General features: G+C 38.1%; 1 protein-coding gene across 1 annotated transcript in view; it reads left to right on the forward strand.

Moving 5' to 3' along the window:
* ANK2 (ankyrin 2) overlaps window positions 1-21114 on the forward strand; it is a 166045-nt gene that overhangs the window by 87617 nt on the left and 57314 nt on the right. Inside the window, exons 24-26 of the mRNA XM_074154943.1 lie at window positions 10811-11030; window positions 16333-16435; window positions 17031-17134. Of these exons, the coding sequence (XP_074011044.1) occupies window positions 10811-11030; window positions 16333-16435; window positions 17031-17134 (427 nt within the window). The remainder of the gene's footprint in view (window positions 1-10810; window positions 11031-16332; window positions 16436-17030; window positions 17135-21114) is intronic.

A 21114-nucleotide genomic window follows, 5' to 3' on the forward strand; every position in this document is an offset into this window, starting at 1 on the left:
AAGGTGGAAGGTGAGGAGACTGTTCCCTTGAGGGAGCTTTTGGCGCACAGGAATCACAGATACATACGGCATGACATAAAGTAACAACATGCTAATAGGTTTGGCACTTTGGTTTCAGAGTCTATTGTATGCACAGACAGGAGGCATCTGTTGTACTGCTTAGCTAAGTCCCAAGAAAATTTCTGTGAACTTGTGGAGGGATTGATCGAGTACTGCGGTTTTATACAGCACAGCATTAAGGAAATAGCTTAAAAACATCCCTTTCTAAAAGTTCACAAAGGACTTGTTACAAATTTTAATCACAATGGCATCTGATAAATATATGCACATTTGCAAGAATTTTCTAAGTTCCTCTTTACTCTTGACAGTGTCAATATTACAGTATCTTACATATGCCATTTTATGGTTATTATTTCCTGCAAATATTTTGTAGAGTGACTAATTTAAAAAGTCCTAGGGATTTAGGAACACAGGTTACTGGGTTGTGGGTTTTTTTCTTTTACAAAAAGCACAAATGCATTCGTGGTTCTGAATGGTACTGGAAATTAATGGCATTTATGTTCCTTAACTGCTTGTATTACTTTTTGAAATGGGATTTATGCTGATAAGTGAGTTACGCTCTTGAGAAAATATGACATTTAGGCTCCAGACACTTTTTTTTTTTTTAATGCTTGCAAAGCTGCAAACGAAAGCAAACAAGTATGATTCAAAAGAAATCATTTTCTGCTGCATCATGATCACTGAAATTATTTCTCTCGGGCATGTTTTTGCTACATTTTCTCTGATTGAAAAACATTCATCTACTTGTGTAATTATTGCGATAAATGGCCTTTAAATTGCGTGTAGCCTTATATTCACTTTGTTGAGTTTTCTCCCAGTCTTTTGAACTACCATTCAACCATCTTTAAATCCACAAAGCCTAGTATGTCTTTCTGCTTCTACAGGATTAATACAGGGTATTCCTTTTTCTCAAACCAATTTATATGTCATACAGCCTTTAAACACTCTGATGATGAACGCTTCAGTGATGGTGAAGCATATAATGGCACAGGTGCTGTTAGCAGAAGTTCGTGGAGTAAGACTTACAAACTTTCTCTTTTTGTTTAACTCGGATTGTTTGTTTTAATTTTTGTGTTGAAGCAACAAGAATCTGCTTAATCTGGGTGCCTAACACTGCTCCTTTTCATTACTTTTGAAGTGTGACTGGGCGTGTGTTTCCTGAAACGTGGGAGGAAGAAGGGAAGCCAGAAAAATCCAAGATTTATTACCCGTATCTTGAATAAGTTGGCAGAACTTACTGTGGCCATCCAGCATGACTAATGCTCTCCAGTGCTTTGAATTAACATTCTGTTTTCTCTTACCATCTGACACCTCTCGTCAATGGCCAGCAGATAACGATGTAGGTACTCCAGCACATTGCTGCTCAGGACTGGTACTCTGTGATCCTGCTGCAGGGTGCTGAGCTGGTTGCTTGCAGTTAAAGCACTTCATGCTATTGTCCTTGTAAAAGCTGTTTCTACAGACAAAACAGTGAGGATGTTGCGAAAATTCCTGACGTGGATGGTACTTGTCCCAGGAACTTAAAAGAGCTAGGGATAGGAAGACTGCAAAACTTTTGTAATAAAAGAGTTTTTTTAGTAATGGTGTAGTCTTTATAAGAGGTTAGCAATAAGGTTCCTGTAGTGCTGTGTTCTTAGCTGCTTTAAAATGACATAATATGTTCTGAAATAAATTAATAGGACATGGCAAACCTGCTGGCTGTAATCATACAATTAGAAAGTTGAACACAAGAAGAGTACTTGAAAAAATAACTATTTCAGGTCCCATTGTGGAGCTTGTTCATCACTGGTGATAAGTATTTTGCATTTTGCCTGGGAAGCAGTTGTATTTACATACTAGTATACCGTTACATTAATAATATAGTATTCATATACCTAAAACAAATTCAAGTGCAACATCCAGTCTTAGCAGTATAAAATAAAGGACCATATAGTCTTATCAAATAGCTTGGCTTGGTATCTAAGGTCCTGCTCTGTATAGCCTAGTTTAAAATATTTTGAATGGATGAGAGTCACTCTAATTCTTCTTTAATTTTCATACAGCATTGTTATGTTTAGCGATTGTATTATTATTCAGAATTTTTCACCTTTTATTGTACCTGGAAAAAAAATCCTTTGAACAGAACCAGCTTATATTTTTTGTTTAAAATTGCATTTTATTTTATTTTTTTAATTGGGTTACTGGTTTTTTAGATTATAAGTATCAGAGTTAAGTACAGAAACAGGTGTGCATTGTCAGGGAAAGAGAAACATCCACACCAATAACAGACTAGATGAAACTGGATGCATAAACATTTGTGCAAGGATCAAAAAAGAAGTGGAAAAAAAAGGAAAGTTCATAGGCTAGCAAAAACGTAATTATAGAAAAATCCTACTTCGTCTGCTGAGAGCCTGTTTCCTGGTCCTACATGTATCAGATATTCTGTGGCATTAATAAGTCTTTCCTGCTTTGTGACCATCAGGGCCAAAGATGTATCAGCAGAGTTTTATTAAGCAGTTTATTTGCACACCATGGAAATGTACATGCACATGTGCATTACTGCTGCTTTCTCTGTTTGTACTATAGTCTACCAGGAAGAGTAGGTAAGGATAATCATCCGTTATTCACTCAGCACTGTGCACAGTGCAGATGTAATACTGTCCCTGTTCAGAAGGTGATGGCCTTCTCGTTAAGGGTGGGGATTATGCTACAGATTCCCACCTGGCTGTTAGGTGGTATGTCTTCTGAAGCACGTATCCACGCCAGCAGAAATGCTTTGTGTGGATGGACTTGTGCTAAAAAAACCTGTGCATTTTTATCATTCTGTCTGGCTTAGCTGTTTGTATTGCTACAAAGTTTAGTTCCTTTAAAGCTGTTGCCACAAAGGAGGCAATCTGCACCTGAGGGATCCTCACAGCGCTAAAGGGCAATTACTGCAAAGCATCCCGTGAAATGTATTTCAGTGACATCTACAGAATTAGTGACGTTAAGCACAAGCAGATGTTTCTGTTAGGGCTGAGTCAGTGTAGACACACAGGATAATCTAGAAAAGGCAAGAACCTTTTTTTATTTTATTCTCCCATATGTTAATATTGTGTTGAGGAGCATGTTGCTGCTCCTCTGTACTCATTCCATGCGTTATTTTTGTGGCAAAAGAGCTGTACAAACTGCTGATGGTTTATCTTTGTGACTCCCATCTGAGACAGTACACTAAGTGTGGTGCTGTTTGTAGAGGATACAAGAGCAACCAGTAAAACAAGTTGTGGAAGAGCTCTCTTTGTGTCTGTTTAGGCCTCCTCTTCTCCTGCTTCCTTTTCAGTCCAGTCAATATTCAAAAGGTCTCGTTTCACTGTCTCTGAGACTAAGTTCTGGCTGCTGCAAGAAGTTGTCATAGCTCTAACCACGTCTTCCCACATCCTCCAGTACGTCAGCACAAACGTTTCACCATGTGGTGAACCAACCCAAGAGAACTAATCCATCTGAAAATTAATCTCTTTGTTTGTTATGACAAATTATTTTTCGGCCAGACTACTTTTGCAGGCAGAAAGAAAGGCTGAAGTAGAAGGTGAGACATCATGTGTTTTTGGCTTGTCTTATCCATCTGATCTAAATCTGTCTTTAAAAATACTGAATATTATTCCGACTCGTGATAGATAAAAACTGGTTGCTTTGATATTTACATTAACCTTAATTAGCTAGATTAGATTTTATGGCTGCTTGCAGTACTTACAGATATTTTGTAGTCAAAGTGAGCTCTCCTGGGCAGATGATTGTTACCCACTCGTGGGCAGCAAGACCTCTTGGGCTATTGTTCTCTGGAACAACATGGCTCTGAAAGATGACTTTTGTGTCAGTGCAAAATGTTTTACAAATATTTTTTCAAGTGCTACATAAAAGAATGGTACTTTGCCATTGTGAATTTCACAAAGGCAAAATTAGTAAGTATTTTGTATCCTTGGGAAGAAGGAAAAGACTTTTTTTTCCCCACTTTTCACTTCAATACATGCAGAGTCTTGGCCAGCAGTTTGTTGGGAGTCACAGATATCTGAACTAGACCAAGCTTTTCTTCTTTAGTGTCCAATGTGTTCCATATTGTGAGGAAATGTCCTATTTCTTAGGAAATATTTACCTGGCTTAGGGACAGTTTTCCTCTTCCATGAGAAGAAAGCGGTTTTCTGATGGAACAAAAAGCCAAATCACTTCTCCATCACTGTCCCCAGTATATTCTTTTAATGTCATTTCCTGCCCAGAATTCTTTGTGGGATTTGGGATTCTTTGTGGGATCTGCTTTATTGCTCCTCTTGAAACTATCCAGAGAACTCATGCAAGTCCCTGTTTGACTGTACATGGCTTAGTAGCCCCACCACACCTCAGACTTGTCAGCATAACAGTTAGTATCAATGACCTTCCAAGGCTTCTGTGGCTTAGAGGGAGGATGTGGCTGAGGTGGGGATGGTTTGTTCTGGTCCACTTCTTAAAAGGGAGTGGTTTTATTCTTTGTTACCTATATCCAACTTTATAAATAGCATAGTAGTCACCTGTGAACTACTGGAATTCATTTTGCAGCAGGTTAATTTGAGAGAAAATAAAATCAAGGCATCTTACCCTCCCCGCAGATCCTGGAGGAATGAAGCCGGATTTTTCTTTTCATTTGCTTCACCTTCTGTCTTTCTGCAAGTGCTGCATTGAGTTACCAATAGCTGAGATGATGACTCATGTTAAGATATGTATCAATATATGAAACCATACATGAAACTCTGCTTTCGTGACTGGCTAAGAAATAAAGGCATTTAAAGCATTAGCCAAACTCTAATTCAGGAAAACTTCTAGTGTGTGTGGGCCATTAAATATAGGATTCACTTTAGGAAGTGAAGGTGTCCAAGGAAAGTGTCGGAGACACTCTACATTATACATTCCTTTAAAGATGCTTCAGGGCTTACATATTCCATAAAAAAAATAGTGCTTGCCGTAGCTGTCCCTTCTCCATCTGTTACTTTTGAGGAGCAGCACTTATGTGGGGAGCTGTAGACTTATCTGCATGCTGCAGAGAAAACAATAATTTTGGCAAACTCACATAAGCGTATCTGTCTTTAACAACATCTATTAAAAGCAATTGCCAGCAGTTTCTGTCACAGCCCTCTTTCTTTCTTTTTTTTTTTAACTTTTTTTTTTAACTTTTGCCTGTATTTCCTCCATGTTTTGTGAGAAACAATTCCAGAGCAATTCTCATACAGCAATTGTATTTTGCGATTCACTGATGTAGCAGGAGAACTATAGGAATGGTAGGACCTGCCTTTGTTGGGGCTCCCCTAAAGGAGTTGACTCTGTAGATGTCAGAAGGAAGAAATTCTTATAAGGAAGATATAAGGAAGAAATTCTTTACAGTGAGGGTGGTGAGGCACTGGAACAGGTTGCCCAGGGAAGTTGTGGATGCCCCATCCCTGGAAGTGTTCAAGGCCAGGCTGGATGGGGCTTTAAGCAACCTGCTCTAGTGAGAGGTGTCCCTGCCCATGGCAGGGGGGTTGGAACTAGATGATCTTTAAGGTCCTTTCCAACTCTAGCCATTCTATGATTCTATGATTCTATGATTCTATGTATATCCAGAATGGTGCAGTGAAAATTTTCAAACTGCTTACTTGATCAAACATTTGCATAGTTCCCTGGTATCAGGGGATAATATCTGAAAAAAACCAAACCCCACCCTCATCTGTTTTAGAAACATTAATGAAACACTTTTCTGGGAGCCAATACTGATTTGCTAAGCTGAGAATTGCATGTGGCTGGGTGCCTCAAAGCTACTGTCTTCTAAATCTTACTTTGCATTTAAATCATGTTTTTGGTCTCAAAGTGGTTCATGATTGTTGCTTGATTTAATCAGTTATATAGGTAGTAAATGCCACTCCCCTTTTGTACAATTTAAGAAAACTAAGAAGGAAAGTATAGCAATATTTGTGTGGGTCTCCAGTTTCGATGGTTGGGTAACCATCCTGTGTGTTCAGCCAAACTGCGCCTGAAGGAGCAGATATGTGGTCTCAGCACGTGGCCTGTTTCTCTTGGTAGTCCATTCAATGATTTATAATGCTCCAAATCTGTGTTCAAAAACGTGAAGATATCAGCAACAAGTTAGCTTTTTTTTTTTCCTCTGTAGTACTGGGTTAGAGTAAGGCAAATATTTACTATCTGAGCAGCCAGTCCAAGCTTCCCTTCCTGCTAACAGCCATCTTAGCAATTGAGATCCATTGCTGCATTTGGATATTATGGGTTCATGGTACACCGAAATGATATATGGTCAGCACAGAATTAAAAAAAAAAACCCAAAACAAAACAAAAGAGGAGCAGACCAGTAAGGGTCATCATATGAATATTGCTAACTTGAGCAAAAAGTTAATTACTTATGTATTTTTGCAAGTTGTTTGGTTGGCTCTGTTTTAACGCAGACTTTGAAAACAGTTCTGTGTGGCTTTGACAGTGACTGGCAGTGGAGTTTACTCCTCTCCCCAGTCTAGGCAAATAGGAAAAACTCCAGGCACCTCCATTTTAAAAGATTGTAGGGAAGGTTCCCATTCATGCTTTGGCCGTTTTTTGCCTAACTAACTGCACTATCACCGGGAGGCACAGCGCCAACTGCTTCTTGTGGGCTAAACTGCGTGCTGCTTGAATTTGTGATGGCTTGAGGCTCCATCAGAGCCCCGTGAAGCTGCACAGAATGATGCTGATGCTGCTGTTTGAATTCCGTTTCTGTGGCAGCAGTGTCTTAAAGGTTCAGGGTCCTCTGAGTGAGTGAGAACTAGCTGTTCAGTTTTTCCGGAGTGCCTCTACAGCACAAAAGAGCAGGGTGGAAAGGTTCTCCAGCTGGTGCCACCTGTGCTGCACATCATGGTGCAGAGTTGTGTGGGGGTGCCTGCTCAGGCATGGCTTAGGAGTCCTGGCTGCGAGAGAGCTTGGTTGCATCACCATACCTCTACTGCTTCTGGACCGGTCTGTTTGCGCAGCTCTGCGGTCTGGTACAAATGGACTCACCAGCCCAAGAATCTCTGTGCTGCTCCTCGTTGCTTAAAATAGATATGCCTTTGGTCGGCTTGGTTGTGACAAAGATTTAAAACTTTGGGTAAAGTGTTGCTAACAACTATCAGTGCAGTTTTCACTGGCCCGTTATGAGTTCCTGTATCAGGTCTTCCTTGCCTTAAGCATAGCATTTAAATATTAACATTTATTTAATTTTTCCATCTGATTCTTAGGTTTACTGTCTCTCTCTTTCACCTCTCCATTCCATTTTCATCCTTTCTTTCCCTCTCTTGGATCCAGTCCTGCAAAGTGCTGGCTTTGCAGTTTTGCAGAAGAGGCCACTTGATTTAATAGTTTTTGTAGGTGTCCAACACCTCATAGAAATGTTTAGCACCTTGTTTAGCAAGTCCATATCTCCTCTTTTTTTCTGAGTAACAGGCCTGGAACCTGCTAAACTTATGCTGTCCCTGCAACCTGGCCCTGGCCAGTCCCACCCTTGGTATCCATCTTCTTGCCCTCAAGTGATCTCCTTTGATTTTTTTTCTATCCCCCTTCTGAGGAGAAAAGAAAGAACCCCAAGTGTTGCAAACCTGTACAAAATTTATGCTTTTGAGGGGGGGGTCTTGTATCTTGTTCAGGGGCATTGGTTTGGCCACTGGAAACAGATTAATGGAGTAACCAAATTGTTGCCAAGAGTGCAGCGGAACCATCACGCTTTGTGTGTTATGCTCTGGAAAAGCTACCCATCACATTAAAGCAAGTGCAGGGTCTCAAATATTGACCTTTTTTGTTTGTTTGTTTAAATATAGATTCCAAGGTTTGGGGATTTAAATTTTTCTCTTAGTTGTTTTTTTTTTAACTTCTTGTTCCAATGTCCTTACCAGTAAACACTCAGTGTTTCTTTTAAGAGATTTCCTTCTAGTGCATTTTATTTCCTTTCAAACCTGCCCTAAAGAAGATGATGTTATTCAGAAATGCAGACTTGGACAAAAGTTGTAGAGACATTTGAGAGATGGGCAGTAGCAGCTATAAGGCCAAGGCTGAACAGGAATACTTCAATTGGGGCACAGTGCAAGGTCACCCGGTGTTTTGTAGTGTCTTTTCCCCCCTGACAAGTACACCTCTGAAAGTCAGTTGGGATCATTGAAGAAAGAAAGTTGATTTTTCAAGTAAATAGAAGATAAATCACCAAGTGGGTAACTCATTGAAATCCACCTGTAAGTTCATAGGTGGCCACTGCAAATCATGGAGCATCAATGTCAAGGGCTATATGTGTCATGAAGCGCTTAGTAAATGGTGAAAACATTACTGTCGTTAATTTGGTGGGGAATGTGATAGCAGATTGATTGTTTCTAGCGTGATTAAAGAGGATTATTTCTTGTACTGCCACAAAACTACCATCTGGTAATTTTTGCCATGAAAAGAAGCTCATGGTCAGCTGAATATGTAATTTTTTCTGAGCAGATAACATGTCTGTGTACATTTGAATTGACCGAGACTCGGCAATATAGCTGTTAGATCTTTTAATGACAACACAGTATTACTGGCAGGATGAATGAGTGCTTGTTACACAGACTCAGAATAATTCCCTTTGCATATGTGGAATTGCCCTGCAAAGCAGGAATTAAGACACTTGGGAAACCACAATCGTATGAAATGTTATGGTCCTACACAATCAATTAGACTTAAATACCTGGGATTTTTTCCCCTTTGTATACTGCAAGGCACTACTTAGTTTGGGAGTTCCTCTCATTAAGGAAAGATGGAAGAGCAGAAGGGGTTGGTGGGGAGTGCCTTGAACTTCTAGTTCACTCACTCAAGACTAGTATGCTGGCAAGTAAGCTATGTTACCAACAGATAAATGTTCTGAAGACATTGTGAAATATTCATGGATAGTCTTATTACTGTTTGCAGATGTTCACATCACACAAAACAGCTAGTGTTACTTAGAAGCATTATTGACAACTCTTAGATGAGACGCCAAAGCTGAAATAAGAGTTGAGTTTGGATATATATTTTTTTTAAGGATGTGGGTGTGATGAAAGTGGTGAAGATTTTGCCTTTGTTTCTATAATAGATGGAATGTCTGGTGTGATTATAACTATCTAGTTTATTTGAAATATAACTTGAAATTCCTTTTACTGTTTGATTAACAGCATTGCCTTAATATCTTCCAAGTTTTCACTAAGCCCTGTGCTTTATAATGTGAAGTTCCCAGGAAACAGGAGGCATAGATGACAGGAGACAGGAAACATGCAATGATTAAATGCATTTTATTGTTTTCTGTGAAACTGTGCCCAGTTTCTCTCTCTTAATGTGGGCAGATGGAATTTTCAAGAGCTTTTGTTGTTATACTGAAAAGATTTAGGCCTCATTTTTACATATAATATTTGTGTATACAAAAAATATTTAAAAAACCCTAAAGGTTACTTAGTTTTAGATGACAAATTATAAATTATTTACTAGCTGAAACATCAAGCTAGAAAAACTAGCTTGATTTCTTTCATGAAAACAAATACCAAGATTTCTTCCTTCCACTCCTATAACTTGTAATGCCAATAACATTTTGCGGGGCAGGGGGAAGATGCTCTACCAGAAATAGCAGCAGTAACAATAATTGGGTTTTGCGATTTTGCTTTATTAAGACTTTATATGACACAAGTGACAACTGTCCTGATGCCCAAATGAATTCTGTTTGAAACAACATGGATCCCACTTACCTAACCTTTACCATCCTTCATGTTTCTCACATATCGAGGTGAACTACTGTACCTGCAATGTGTAGCCCCTGAAGACTGCTCCTCTATAACAGTTGCAGTCTCCTTCATGTAACTGAGCTTCAGGTTCGTGACATTTGCCCGTGCAGCTTAGAAAATGAGGTTTGAAGGTATTGGTGGCCTAGGGTCATGTTGTGCAGTTCTATGGGCCACCCCAAGGCTCTGGCAGGCTCATAGAGTAGTAATTAACCATCAGGAAAATGACTGAAATCTCCAGGCAGAAACTGTGGGGAGAAACCCTGTCGCAAATGAGAATGAAAAAAAACATCTACATGTTCCTTGGCAATGTAATCTGTTTTGTTAGTCTGCTGGGGAAAAGCAAACTGTGACTTCATATAGGCAGAATTTCCTGGGGAAAATAATTGTGGACCTAAAAAAAATAAAAATGAAACTCTATTATTCACAGTATATGCAATAAGGTTGCTATGTCAGATATCCAATGATCATTTAGGCTTTGATTCATTATGAATTACTTTTCTGATTAATGATCATTACCATCTATGCATGTGAGCTTATTTCCAGTTTCTGGATATTGCTTTGTTTTAGAAATAAGAAATTTTTTACTGATCACAGAAGGGTGTTGGAACATAGGTGAGACAGCCTGATGTGATGTGGAGTTTGGACAATGGAGAGTTTAAATTAGGATTTGCAAATATCAGGCATAAGGCCACAGAAAACACCTTTTCAGCTGAAAATACATAGCTTACAGTCAAGTAAGTGGTTATATTTAATCATGAACTGTCAGGTTGTGATACATTATAGCTGTGACGAGAGAGCAGAGAGACCGTGCTTTAGAGAACAGCAAAGAAATTTTCCCCTTGCCAGTAAGTGCAGCAGCAAAAATTAGATTAAATCTAATTGATTGATCACCTTGATTTCATTTTTTTTTTAATCTTGCTTGATGTGTCGGTTTCATTAAACATATTAATTGCTTGTGGTTTGTAGTGTTTCCTGAATGGAAAATGCCTTCCTTTTATTGTGCCATCCAGCTGTTAGATCCCAACATGTCACTGAAATCAAACATGTGTGTGCTTATCTCTGTCCCTTCTGTGGTTGGTTTAAAGGTGATGACACAATGACAGGAGATGGAGGAGAGTACCTTAGGCCAGAAGACCTCAGAGAACTAGGAGATGACTCTTTACCAAGCAGCCAGTTCTTAGATGGTATGAACTACCTAAGGTACAGCTTGGAAGGAGGACGATCTGACAGGTATTTGCCTGGACACATATCTTTTCTTACGATAACTCTGCACACATTTTGTTATAAATGTTTGAGATGCCTTTCTTGGGGTCTTTAACTCAAGGGAGACGTGGGATGCACTTGTCAACGTTTCTTTATTAGGTATGTCAATGTGGCGGTTGCCACTTTGTAGGAGGAAGGTGTGGTCAGGAGGAATATTTCCCGACAGATCCAGAAATGAATACATTTGGCACTAAAACTCTACTCAGAGTCTAGTAAAGAATTTGTTTGTGATTCTTTTTTTGGTTCTTGAAAAGGCATAGCCTGCTTTATTGTCTTTGTGGTTAGACAAAGGAAAAAGAGTCTGGCTGACTGTGGAAAGGTCTTATGACTCATACCCATCTCCTCCTGACATGAGTCAGGGGACGGGTGGGTAGTTGGACAGAGTGTTTTAGCATCAGTTGAGCTGAATTTTTAGAGTAGTTTGGCTATAGATATAAGGAAAGGAGCAATTGACTTGGTCATTCTGCATTGGATTGGCAGTGAGCATACTGTTAGCAAGCACATTGACTCTTTCTGTTTCATCATGGTTGAATTAGCAGGAAAGAGAATAATTTTCCTTCTACTGGCACAGCACAGTATTTATGTTGTAAATAAATTTTTTTAAAAAATAGAAAAAATGTATTCAGTCCAGAAACCTTACAGATTTGCTTATATCTAACAAGTTGAACTTAAGGCTAGATGTATTTGTGAAATGATAATGCCTGTAGCTTTAATATTTTTATTTATTTATTTTAGAGAATGTCACTATAGTGTACAAAAAATATGGAGTTCCCTTTTCAAAATTAGAGCCTTTACTAGTGAGCGTAAGTGTAGACTCAAACTGGTACATGAACACCCACAGTTCTTGTTTAGAATAGGCTGCCCAGGCATTTCTATTTGAAAATGACAATGTCTAGTGTAAATCAGTAATGTCTCCAGACTTACTGCCTTTAGAATTAGGGTTCACTAAAGGGGAAGGGCGGGGGGGGGAGGGAGGGAGGGAGGTGGGAAGTTGAGATCTTGGCAACAGAAGTACTTTTTAACCTACCTCATTTTCCAGTCTTGATTGTTATTCTGGCAGCATTTCTGAAGCTCAGTGAAATCAGTAGGATCCATTCTGTTGACTTGAGTAGGCTTTGAATTGCTCCTGGAACAAAAGAAGTCAGGAAACAGTTTGGTTTGCCTCACAGCATGTGTAAATCCCTCCTCATTCAGGTCTTATAAGCTTGGAGTTTTTGTTGGTTTTTAGACAGCTTCAGTGAATCCACTGAAAACAAAGTGACTGTGTGGCTTTTTAAGTCTCAGAGGATGTTTATGAACTGCATCAGAATGCTTAAAAATCAAAACCTTTTATCACATACTTTCAATGGTAACAAAGATCATTTTTTTTTAAGATGTACAGAAATTATTCTGCAGCCAAGAGTTAAGCCAGTTTCTGCTCCTGTTTAGAATATTTTAGCTTTTAAATACTGTCAATGTATTTCAGTAGATTTTTCACTGGCATGTAATTATGTGTTTTATTTTGTGTTGTGTGAAAACTACTTCATATCCTGTATCAAGCATGATTATATTGAAATGAAGCAAAAATATAAAGGGAGAAAGAACAAAAGAAAAAAGTACATCTTTCTATCTCCATGGTCTCACTTTCTGTCACTGTCCAGGTTACTGGTGGTAAGAATTTTCACGGAGACTGCTTAAATTACTTTGCTTTTGCTTTAATGTGATTTCCATTGCATTATACTGACTTGGTTTTTTCAGAAATTCAGTAATGCAAAATAGTATTAGCAGTCTAGACTCATGTAATCTTACGCATTAAACAATTTGATTTAAAAACATGTTTTTTTTCTTTTGTAACCATCTTCCCTATTTATTTTATTTCTCTCTCCCCTTCATTCTTTTCCATATGCTTTCATTAGCACCATGCCCAGGTAGGTATTACATAGCATGAAAACATGTTGTCTCTATATCCTTTTATGGCACCCATCTCTCTTCATCCATTTTGGAGGCCTGCTGTATGCCGGAAAGTTAATTTGGAGAACCAAATGAATGATGCTGCCATTGGAGATAGTTATAGTCTCAAATGAGTATGATATGTAGTGGTGAATACTGATCCAAGAGTACTCTCAGTCTAGAAAGGTCACGGTATGACAGAGCCACTGTCCCACCAAAACATCCCGGGTTCCCATACAGGTAGTGTTAGCAAGGATCAGGAAAGTTGTGTTAGATCACAACAGCTGGTGGCTGTCCTTCTGTCATCATGCTGCTGGGGAGGCCAGCCATTTTCCTTCTCTATGTGGAGAAACAGTAGTAGAATAAAAAATAAAGAGAACAGACTACGCTAGCTGGTTTCTCCCTCTGGATATTGAGAGCCAGAACTGATTCGGGCCATATCAAATCAATAGTGTTTGAAAAGACTCCATTTCATTGGAAGTCCCTTCCACCTTTCTGGTCTATGACATGTGTGACGAAGGCTTTCAGTCTTCAAGTAGAGAAATGTTTTCAGAGCTGATTTATGCAGTTTTTGATGATGCCAGGTTCTTTGCCCAGCTTCTGAAACAACATATACTTCCCACAACAAGAGATACGCTTAATGAAACTAGAGATTGCTAGAGCTCTGTCTAGGCTGGCAAGTGGGTGTGTAGTGCAACATGGTCTCCCAGTCACCCAGATTAGAAACTTAGCTAGAGTGTGCTGTTTTTATTTTCTGGGTACCACCTGGTCTTTATTCAGAGCTTAGAAGAGGTGTGATACATGCCTCTGTGCCTAACACGGGCAAGACACGCTTTTATCTTTAGGAGCTTGGTAGCATTCCTGGGTTCCACAGTTCAGTCTGTGGGGCTGAGGAGAGTGCTGTTGACCCCACAACCCCTGTGACTTAAGATTTATCAACCAGACTTGGAAAGAAGGTCTGTTTAGGTATCAGTTTTGTGTCTGTGATTTCGGTTTGGGGTTTTTTAACAGGATTCCTGAAGACTTAATACAATAATAAACAATTGACACTACACTTCCGTAACTGGACTGGCGTTTCAGTCAGTACCATTATTTCTAAGTTGCAGCAGAAGCACAACTTTACTGGTTTGCTCTTCATTTAGCTGGTACAGCTTACAGAAGAGGGGTAGTGCCACTTGACCACTAGTTTTGAAATGAAGTGTAGTAGGAAATTAAAACTTGTAATTTTCTGCACATCTCAGTCATGCTTGTGCATACCTTGTCTTTAGATAAAGTCCATACCCTCAATGTATTGGATATTTACTGGAGCTTACATACAGGTACTACACAGTGGATATGTACTGGGCTACTTGTCATGGTGGTAGTAACAGTGCCAGGTACTTGCAGCAGAATATGGACAAAATCACCATACAGATAACTAGTCAAACCTAGTACATACTTCCTTTCATTCAGTATCTATCCAGGACACGACATATGAGCTGAATAGCAGAACCTACAACTTGGATGGTGAACCTCTTACAAGCATTGCATGGCGCAGCGAAGCCGTTCTGAAAGTGTCAAACATTGAAATGAATAAAGGATAATGATGGCAAATGGGGTCTGCTACTGAGGCTTATTTTTCAACCAAAGAACAAATATTCGCTGAAGTACTCTTATTATGAGCAAGCAAGGTGTACTCTCTCTACCCAATTCTCATGAAATTTTCAGTTAAGATTCCCTTTCATGATTTTTTTCAGAAATGTTATGTGCAGACAGTTAGGGTGAACTTCTGTCCCCATTGAAATTTTGTTGGTTGTTTGAATGGAATCAGAATTTTATTCCAGAAATGCATAATTCCAATAATACCAGCCTTACATGTCCCATCTCTTCCACTTGTCTGGGTGAAGTACATTTCATGACGTTTAAGAGAGATTATTCATTGTTGGTTTGTTTTTTTTCTCAAGACTTCCCTGGTACTTGTATAATAGCTTTCAGTTTTGTACAATCCATATAGTATGCTAAATAGGCCATTGGTATAAGTCAATGATAATAGTGTTTTCAATGTCATATATTTCTAATAAAAATAAGATAGCCATTTGCTTCTAAAAATGGATCAAAAAAATTGTTGAGTGAATGTAACTATTGTTAAAAAAGGCTGACTGGTCTGAATCACATGATAAAATATGATTTCCAACAAGATCTGCATTTAAAGCACTTGAATATCGTGTCCATAATGTACACATGACTTTTTTGTTGCTAACTGCTGCAAATGAATTATCCCTTAAAAATCTGTGTATCTAGATAAATGGCCTATTGTTCTGATCCAGTGTGTTAGTCATTACAAGTACTACTCATGGATGTGTAAGCCATGAAAATGAAACTGCTACCTTCAGTTATGTGTACTGTATTCCTCAAGATATGGAACAACGTCACAGAGTACACGTACAACATCTGAAGGTGGTTGATCTGTTTTTTAAAATCACTATTGTTATACTGCTGCTAGTACATATTTAAAGGACAAAACCGGTGCTATTTGGTAGCAGAAACCCCATTTACCTCAATATGTCCTTCTGTGGTGTCTTACTTGTCTTTCTTTCTTCGCTTTTTGCTAGTGGATACTGCAGTTACATTCTGAGCCAGTGCTTGGAAACAGCTTATTTACTGCCTTGCATCTCTCATTGCTACAGCAACCAGTTTTCTGTAGATCTGTGTGTACTTACAGAGAAAACAGTGCTCACATTTGGACTGCCTCTCTAAAGATGCTGTTGGCATACAGAGGAAGAATTTTGTTTTACACAGGAGCTTGCGGCTGGCCACAATTCACCTTGCTGTGTGTACCTTCCAGGGGACAATATCCAGCTTCCTTATTTCCGTTTTTAAGGGGAGAGGGTAGATCATTACAAAGCTTCAGAAAGAGTAATTTCAGCTTTTTTTCAGGTGTTAGATTCTGATTTTCTATAGTGGTTTGCTCGTGTGACGTAGAAGGAGAGAGAACTTCTCCAAAGAGCCTTACTTAAAAGAAATTGATACTCTTTATTGTAAGGAAACTATCATGCCACAAAACCAAGTATAAAGTATTTGTGAGTATAAAATAAACTGTCATCTAGATTAATTCTAGGTTCTGCATTTTGAAGCAAATAAGTCAGTCAAAACACTTTGTGGCCCTTGGTGAGAAAGGTAACATAACATAGATTTGTGAAGCTCTGTTTTTCCCCCTGTGACTATTATCTACTCCCCCTGGAAGCTGCATCATATTGCTAATAGCACGCTTTTTTCATTCTCCCACTCGATCTATCATGACACCTTTACAACATCATCTGTACTGCCGATATATTGCTATGGCATCCTACCAACCTCCCAGCCTGCGGTCCTTCAGTTCAGACAGGTCCCACACATTGAGCCATGCCTCCTACCTGAGGGACAGTGCCATGATTGACGATACGGTTGTAATCCCCAGCCAGCAGGTAAGCAAATTCTCTTAAGTTCACTTACCAGGTGGATAAATACAGAAATATAAAAAGATTACATTTTAGACTGTAATGATACCATGTTGTGTGTGCTGTTTTGTTTAATTAATATAATCTCTCTAATTTTTATTGATATTTAATGGCATATTATGCTGTGCAACATTAAACTCTATTCCAAAATAAATGGATAAGCTGTGTGAATATAGTACAGGGACTGTCTTTACAATGTTCTTCATTTTAACTGATTTTTGAATGATGCTAACAGCTGTTGGGCTAAATATTGAGGTGATCTAATGAACTCAAGGCCATTATTCTCAAAGATACTATCCTGAAGCATGCTTGTATTTAATAAAAAATGATTTAGGAAATGCCACTTTGGTAAATCACAGCATTCATTTCGCTGGGACCACTAACATGATTACTTTGAGCAAGTACAAAATGTTACAATAAGGGGGTTTTAATATTTTAAAGTTTTCTTTTTTAAAAAAAAGTTTAAATGTATTAGGCAGTACTATACAAAATACATCTTCTTATTGTTTGGTTGATTAATTGATTTTATTGTAGTAAAAAGGAGGGTTTTTTGCTTACCAAGGTAACAACTCTGGCCAAAGAAGCTGAAAGGAATTCGTATCGCTTAAGCTGGGGCCCTGAAAACTTGGACAATGTGGCTCTTTCTTCCAGCCCTATTCATTCAGGGTGAGTATATCAATTAGCGTTATACTAAAAAAAGAGAAACAGTGGCAGTGGCAGAAGCTTCAACTAATGCTTAACTAGGAGTTATATTTTAATTCATTGCCTCCTAGAGCTGTTAATAAACTGTTATGATCTCTTAAGCTCTGATAGTCAAGCAAGCCTGAGTACCAAGACTATCCACTGAAATCACTGCACGTCAGTGAGCTTTCAGTCAAGTTCAAGACGAATGAATGAGATAATTGACACATACACACGTGCCTTTGCGTGTATTTTATAGATAAATAAATAAAGTGCTTTTTAAAAGTTAGTAATGATTGAGACCAAGGTCCTAATCATTCCCGATGGTGAGTACTTCCTATGCTAGTGAAGTAGCTTAGGTAAGCAGCAGCTCTTTGTTTGCCATGATTGCTGAAAAAAAGAAACCAAGGATTTTAAATTACATGAACTGTGCAATAGACAAACAACCCAAACATCATGTGCTTTACGCAGCTTTGGCCACTATGTTCCTGAATTCTCGCAACTGAGTCTTTGTGTAAGCATTTGCATATAGGCAAGTTCATTGAAATGGAGTGTAGTCAAAATGCAGGTCCAGCCAAATTCACGCTTACAAAGCTTATCCTGGCTGGCCTCAAAATTTGTGAGTGCATTTGTTTTAAGTGCTCTTACTTACTGTGTTTTAAGCAATTTTATTCTTTACACCAAATTCTACACTGGTGTCCTGCTGTCAGATTTGATGAGGCATGTCCAGGTGAATTAATAAGAAACTAATGTAATGGAAAACCGCTTCGTTTCTGTGGAGCTGCGTTGTACGCAGCGTGGTAGGACATCACAAGGAGAAAGATTTTTTTGTTAATCTCAAATGAGATTGCAACAATCTTACAGTCCATATCTTTCAAAAAACAGCACTGGAGTCCCATTTGGAATGATAGGCAGTCCTGGTCTAGAAGAGGAACAATATTGTCATACCTGCAATTGCAAATTGCCTGATTTGTGACATACATGAGAAGTTTGTTTGTTAGCTGGTAGCAGGATATTTGGCTGTGACCGGTGTTGTTTGGATTTGCTTTTCTTGAGCTCTAAAACTAACAAATTAAGTGAAAATACTTAATGTATACAGTATGTCTGTGTTTTTATATATATGTCAGTACGTAAGCTTTAAAATCGCTTTGGTAGTTTATTCTAACCCTAAATAGTTTACAGACTTTTTCAAAAGGGTGTATTGCTTTTCACTTTCAGAAAGGTAGGTCTTTCCAGTGATTGCAGAGGATGAATTGAATACTTTCTAGAAGTGGCATTTATTTCTTGGATGTGAAATAATTTTATGTTTTGTTTGTTTTTTTTTCAAAAACTATTAGTGCTATTTAGATCTTTTTGAATGACCGGGATGCTAGTGGTAGGATAAGAATGTCTGATTTTAAGAGGAGCAATGCTCTCTGCAGCCTTGTATGAAATAGTGACATTTAACACGACACAGATTATGCTCTTCCTTTTATACATACCAACTAACTTGCCACTAAATCTTGTAACAAAGAAACCAATAATCATGATTATTCAACCTCTGGAAAGGACTGTACAATGCTTCATTTTTATCTTGCTTAGATTTGTTGGAGTCATTAAGTTATCATAAACTGTTGGAGTGCATCTTGTTTACATCTCTTTTTTAGGAAAATACATTGCCTACTTGAGTTTCACTTGTAAGACCTTATTTTAAAAGTGAACCAATTGTAGAAGTACTGTGCATTGGAGTAGTATACATCTGTGATGAAAGAAAACTCTTAGATTTCCTATATAAATCCTATATAAACATTGTTAGTTGCTTTAAGTAAGGCCATGGTCTTGTTTTTGCCCAAGACACTGGAAATGTATTGAATTCAGACCATGTTTTATTAAGTAACACATCGACAAAGTATTGGACAGTAATTTATTTGGCACAGGTGATTTTAATGTTGTATTCTGTGTAATCTGAGAAAAAAATGAGTGTTCTCTTCCTGCACTACTTCAGTGACTAACCCCAGATTGTTGTTGGGTTCTTGCTGATCTCCCATTGCAGGGAAGTGTTTCTGTGGATCACAGTGTGACACCCCTAAGCAAAAGGATATATTTAGAGAACTGTTCTCTTGGTCTGGAATTTCACAGGCATATATTTCAGCCTTTGCATAACTAACCAAAACTTCTCCTATGTCTGAAACTTCAGAAGGGGAAAAGGTTTTAACCATCCATTTAACATTTAAATGTAACTATTGTTTCAGTATGTTGATAATTTCATCAATAAGGAAAGAAAAGCAGTATCTTTGATCAGAGTTCTTGACAGCCATTTCAAAAACAAGAAAATAATTTGGTAATATTAGGGGATATTATGTACAATTTCCTGCTGAAGCATTATAAGAACTAATGCCTACATAATGCAAATGTGTTCCACAGTTTTAATCTCGTACCTCACAATATCCTATTGTGGAAGAACAAATATATTTTCATTAAGTTGAAAGGCAAGAAACCACTGAACTGAAAGATTTCACTTGCAGCATTTAGGCAATGCTTGACAGTACCATATTCTTATGTCTTCCTATGTGAATGATAAAGATAAGGATGACTATAAGATTTTAAAGTAAAAATTGTGTGCAAATACCTGAGTTCTGGTGGTATAGTAAAAAAAAATTCCACAATTTAGTTGTATAGATTATAGTTCTAAGAATTTTACTGACAAATATGTAAAGGTATGGTAGACAAAAAGAGAGGCAAATCTGACATATTGTCAGGAGCCTGGCACTGTGAGGAAGGAGCTTTGAGTTCATGCTTTGAGATTAATTTGCTTTTGTGTTCTAGAGCAAGATATGTAGTAGCTCTGCGGTTTTTCCAACTCTGGCTTGCTCACAGTAAAACTCCTTTTTAATGAAAGATATTGATTTCTTTTATATAATTTGATTAAGAAGTTTCTATTTGACTAATAAATGATCCAAGTGTATCAGTACTTGTATCTGACAAAATGAAACAGTGGGTTATTATTAGTGATTTTACCTTCCTGGAAGTTGTTGCTTCCATCAACGGAAAAGGGAGAAGGATGAGGGAGCGGGCAGCTCGAACTGTGACAAATAATGTGAATTATCATTCTTAGCTGCATGTCTGCAAAAAAGGAGGCTGGATCCTTGCTAACAAGGTAAACAAGATATATTTCAAGTGTTGTATTTTGAATCCATAATATTGTTTTCCTCAATGTGAGATTAATTTCCTGGAAATAGTTATGGAAACAGGACCTGGCAGCGACCAGCTGATAGTCATTTCTAAAATCTGAAAGTCTAAATGATTTCAAATTATACTGTAGCTTTTATGACCTTTATTCAGAAAGTTACAAGGTAAAACAGCAGGCATTTTTCATTAATAACAAATCGCTGTTCATGTTCATGGAAGAAAATGGCAATGAAGAGATATATATACATATATAATAAAAAGCGACATCAGGAAACCAACTGGCCCCATGACACATTACTAAGAGCCTAAACAGGTCAAACTGAATGTTTGAAAATTGTCATTCTGTAATGCAGAACAAAAGGAGGACAAGAAACATGTTGAAATGGAATAAAATGGAGGACAGAAGGTATTGGTAGGAAATTTGAAGAAAAGAAAGTAATAAAGTATTGTGTTATCAGAAACACTGGCTGGAATCACCTTATATACCTTACCCTTTGATATACTGTGGTCCAAATTTTAGATGTGGATACCTAAACTGAGTAGCATGTCCCCTAATCTGGTTCTGAAGGATTTACTCAGAATCTAACTATACATTGCAGGTCTCTGACTTCCAGTTTGAGAATGTATTTAGAGAAACCGGATCACTCTAGCTTTACTGCTGTAGTAATAGTAACCATTTGTAACCAAGGGTGTTTATGTAGGCTTATTTTTCATACTCACTCCTACCTTCTCACGTGTAATGAATATGCATATATATGTTCATGTGTTTAATTTAGAAATCTGCTTCGTTTTTCCAG

Source organism: Numenius arquata, chromosome 10 (assembly GCF_964106895.1).
Source record: "Numenius arquata chromosome 10, bNumArq3.hap1.1, whole genome shotgun sequence".
Classification (NCBI taxonomy): domain Eukaryota; kingdom Metazoa; phylum Chordata; class Aves; order Charadriiformes; family Scolopacidae; genus Numenius; species Numenius arquata.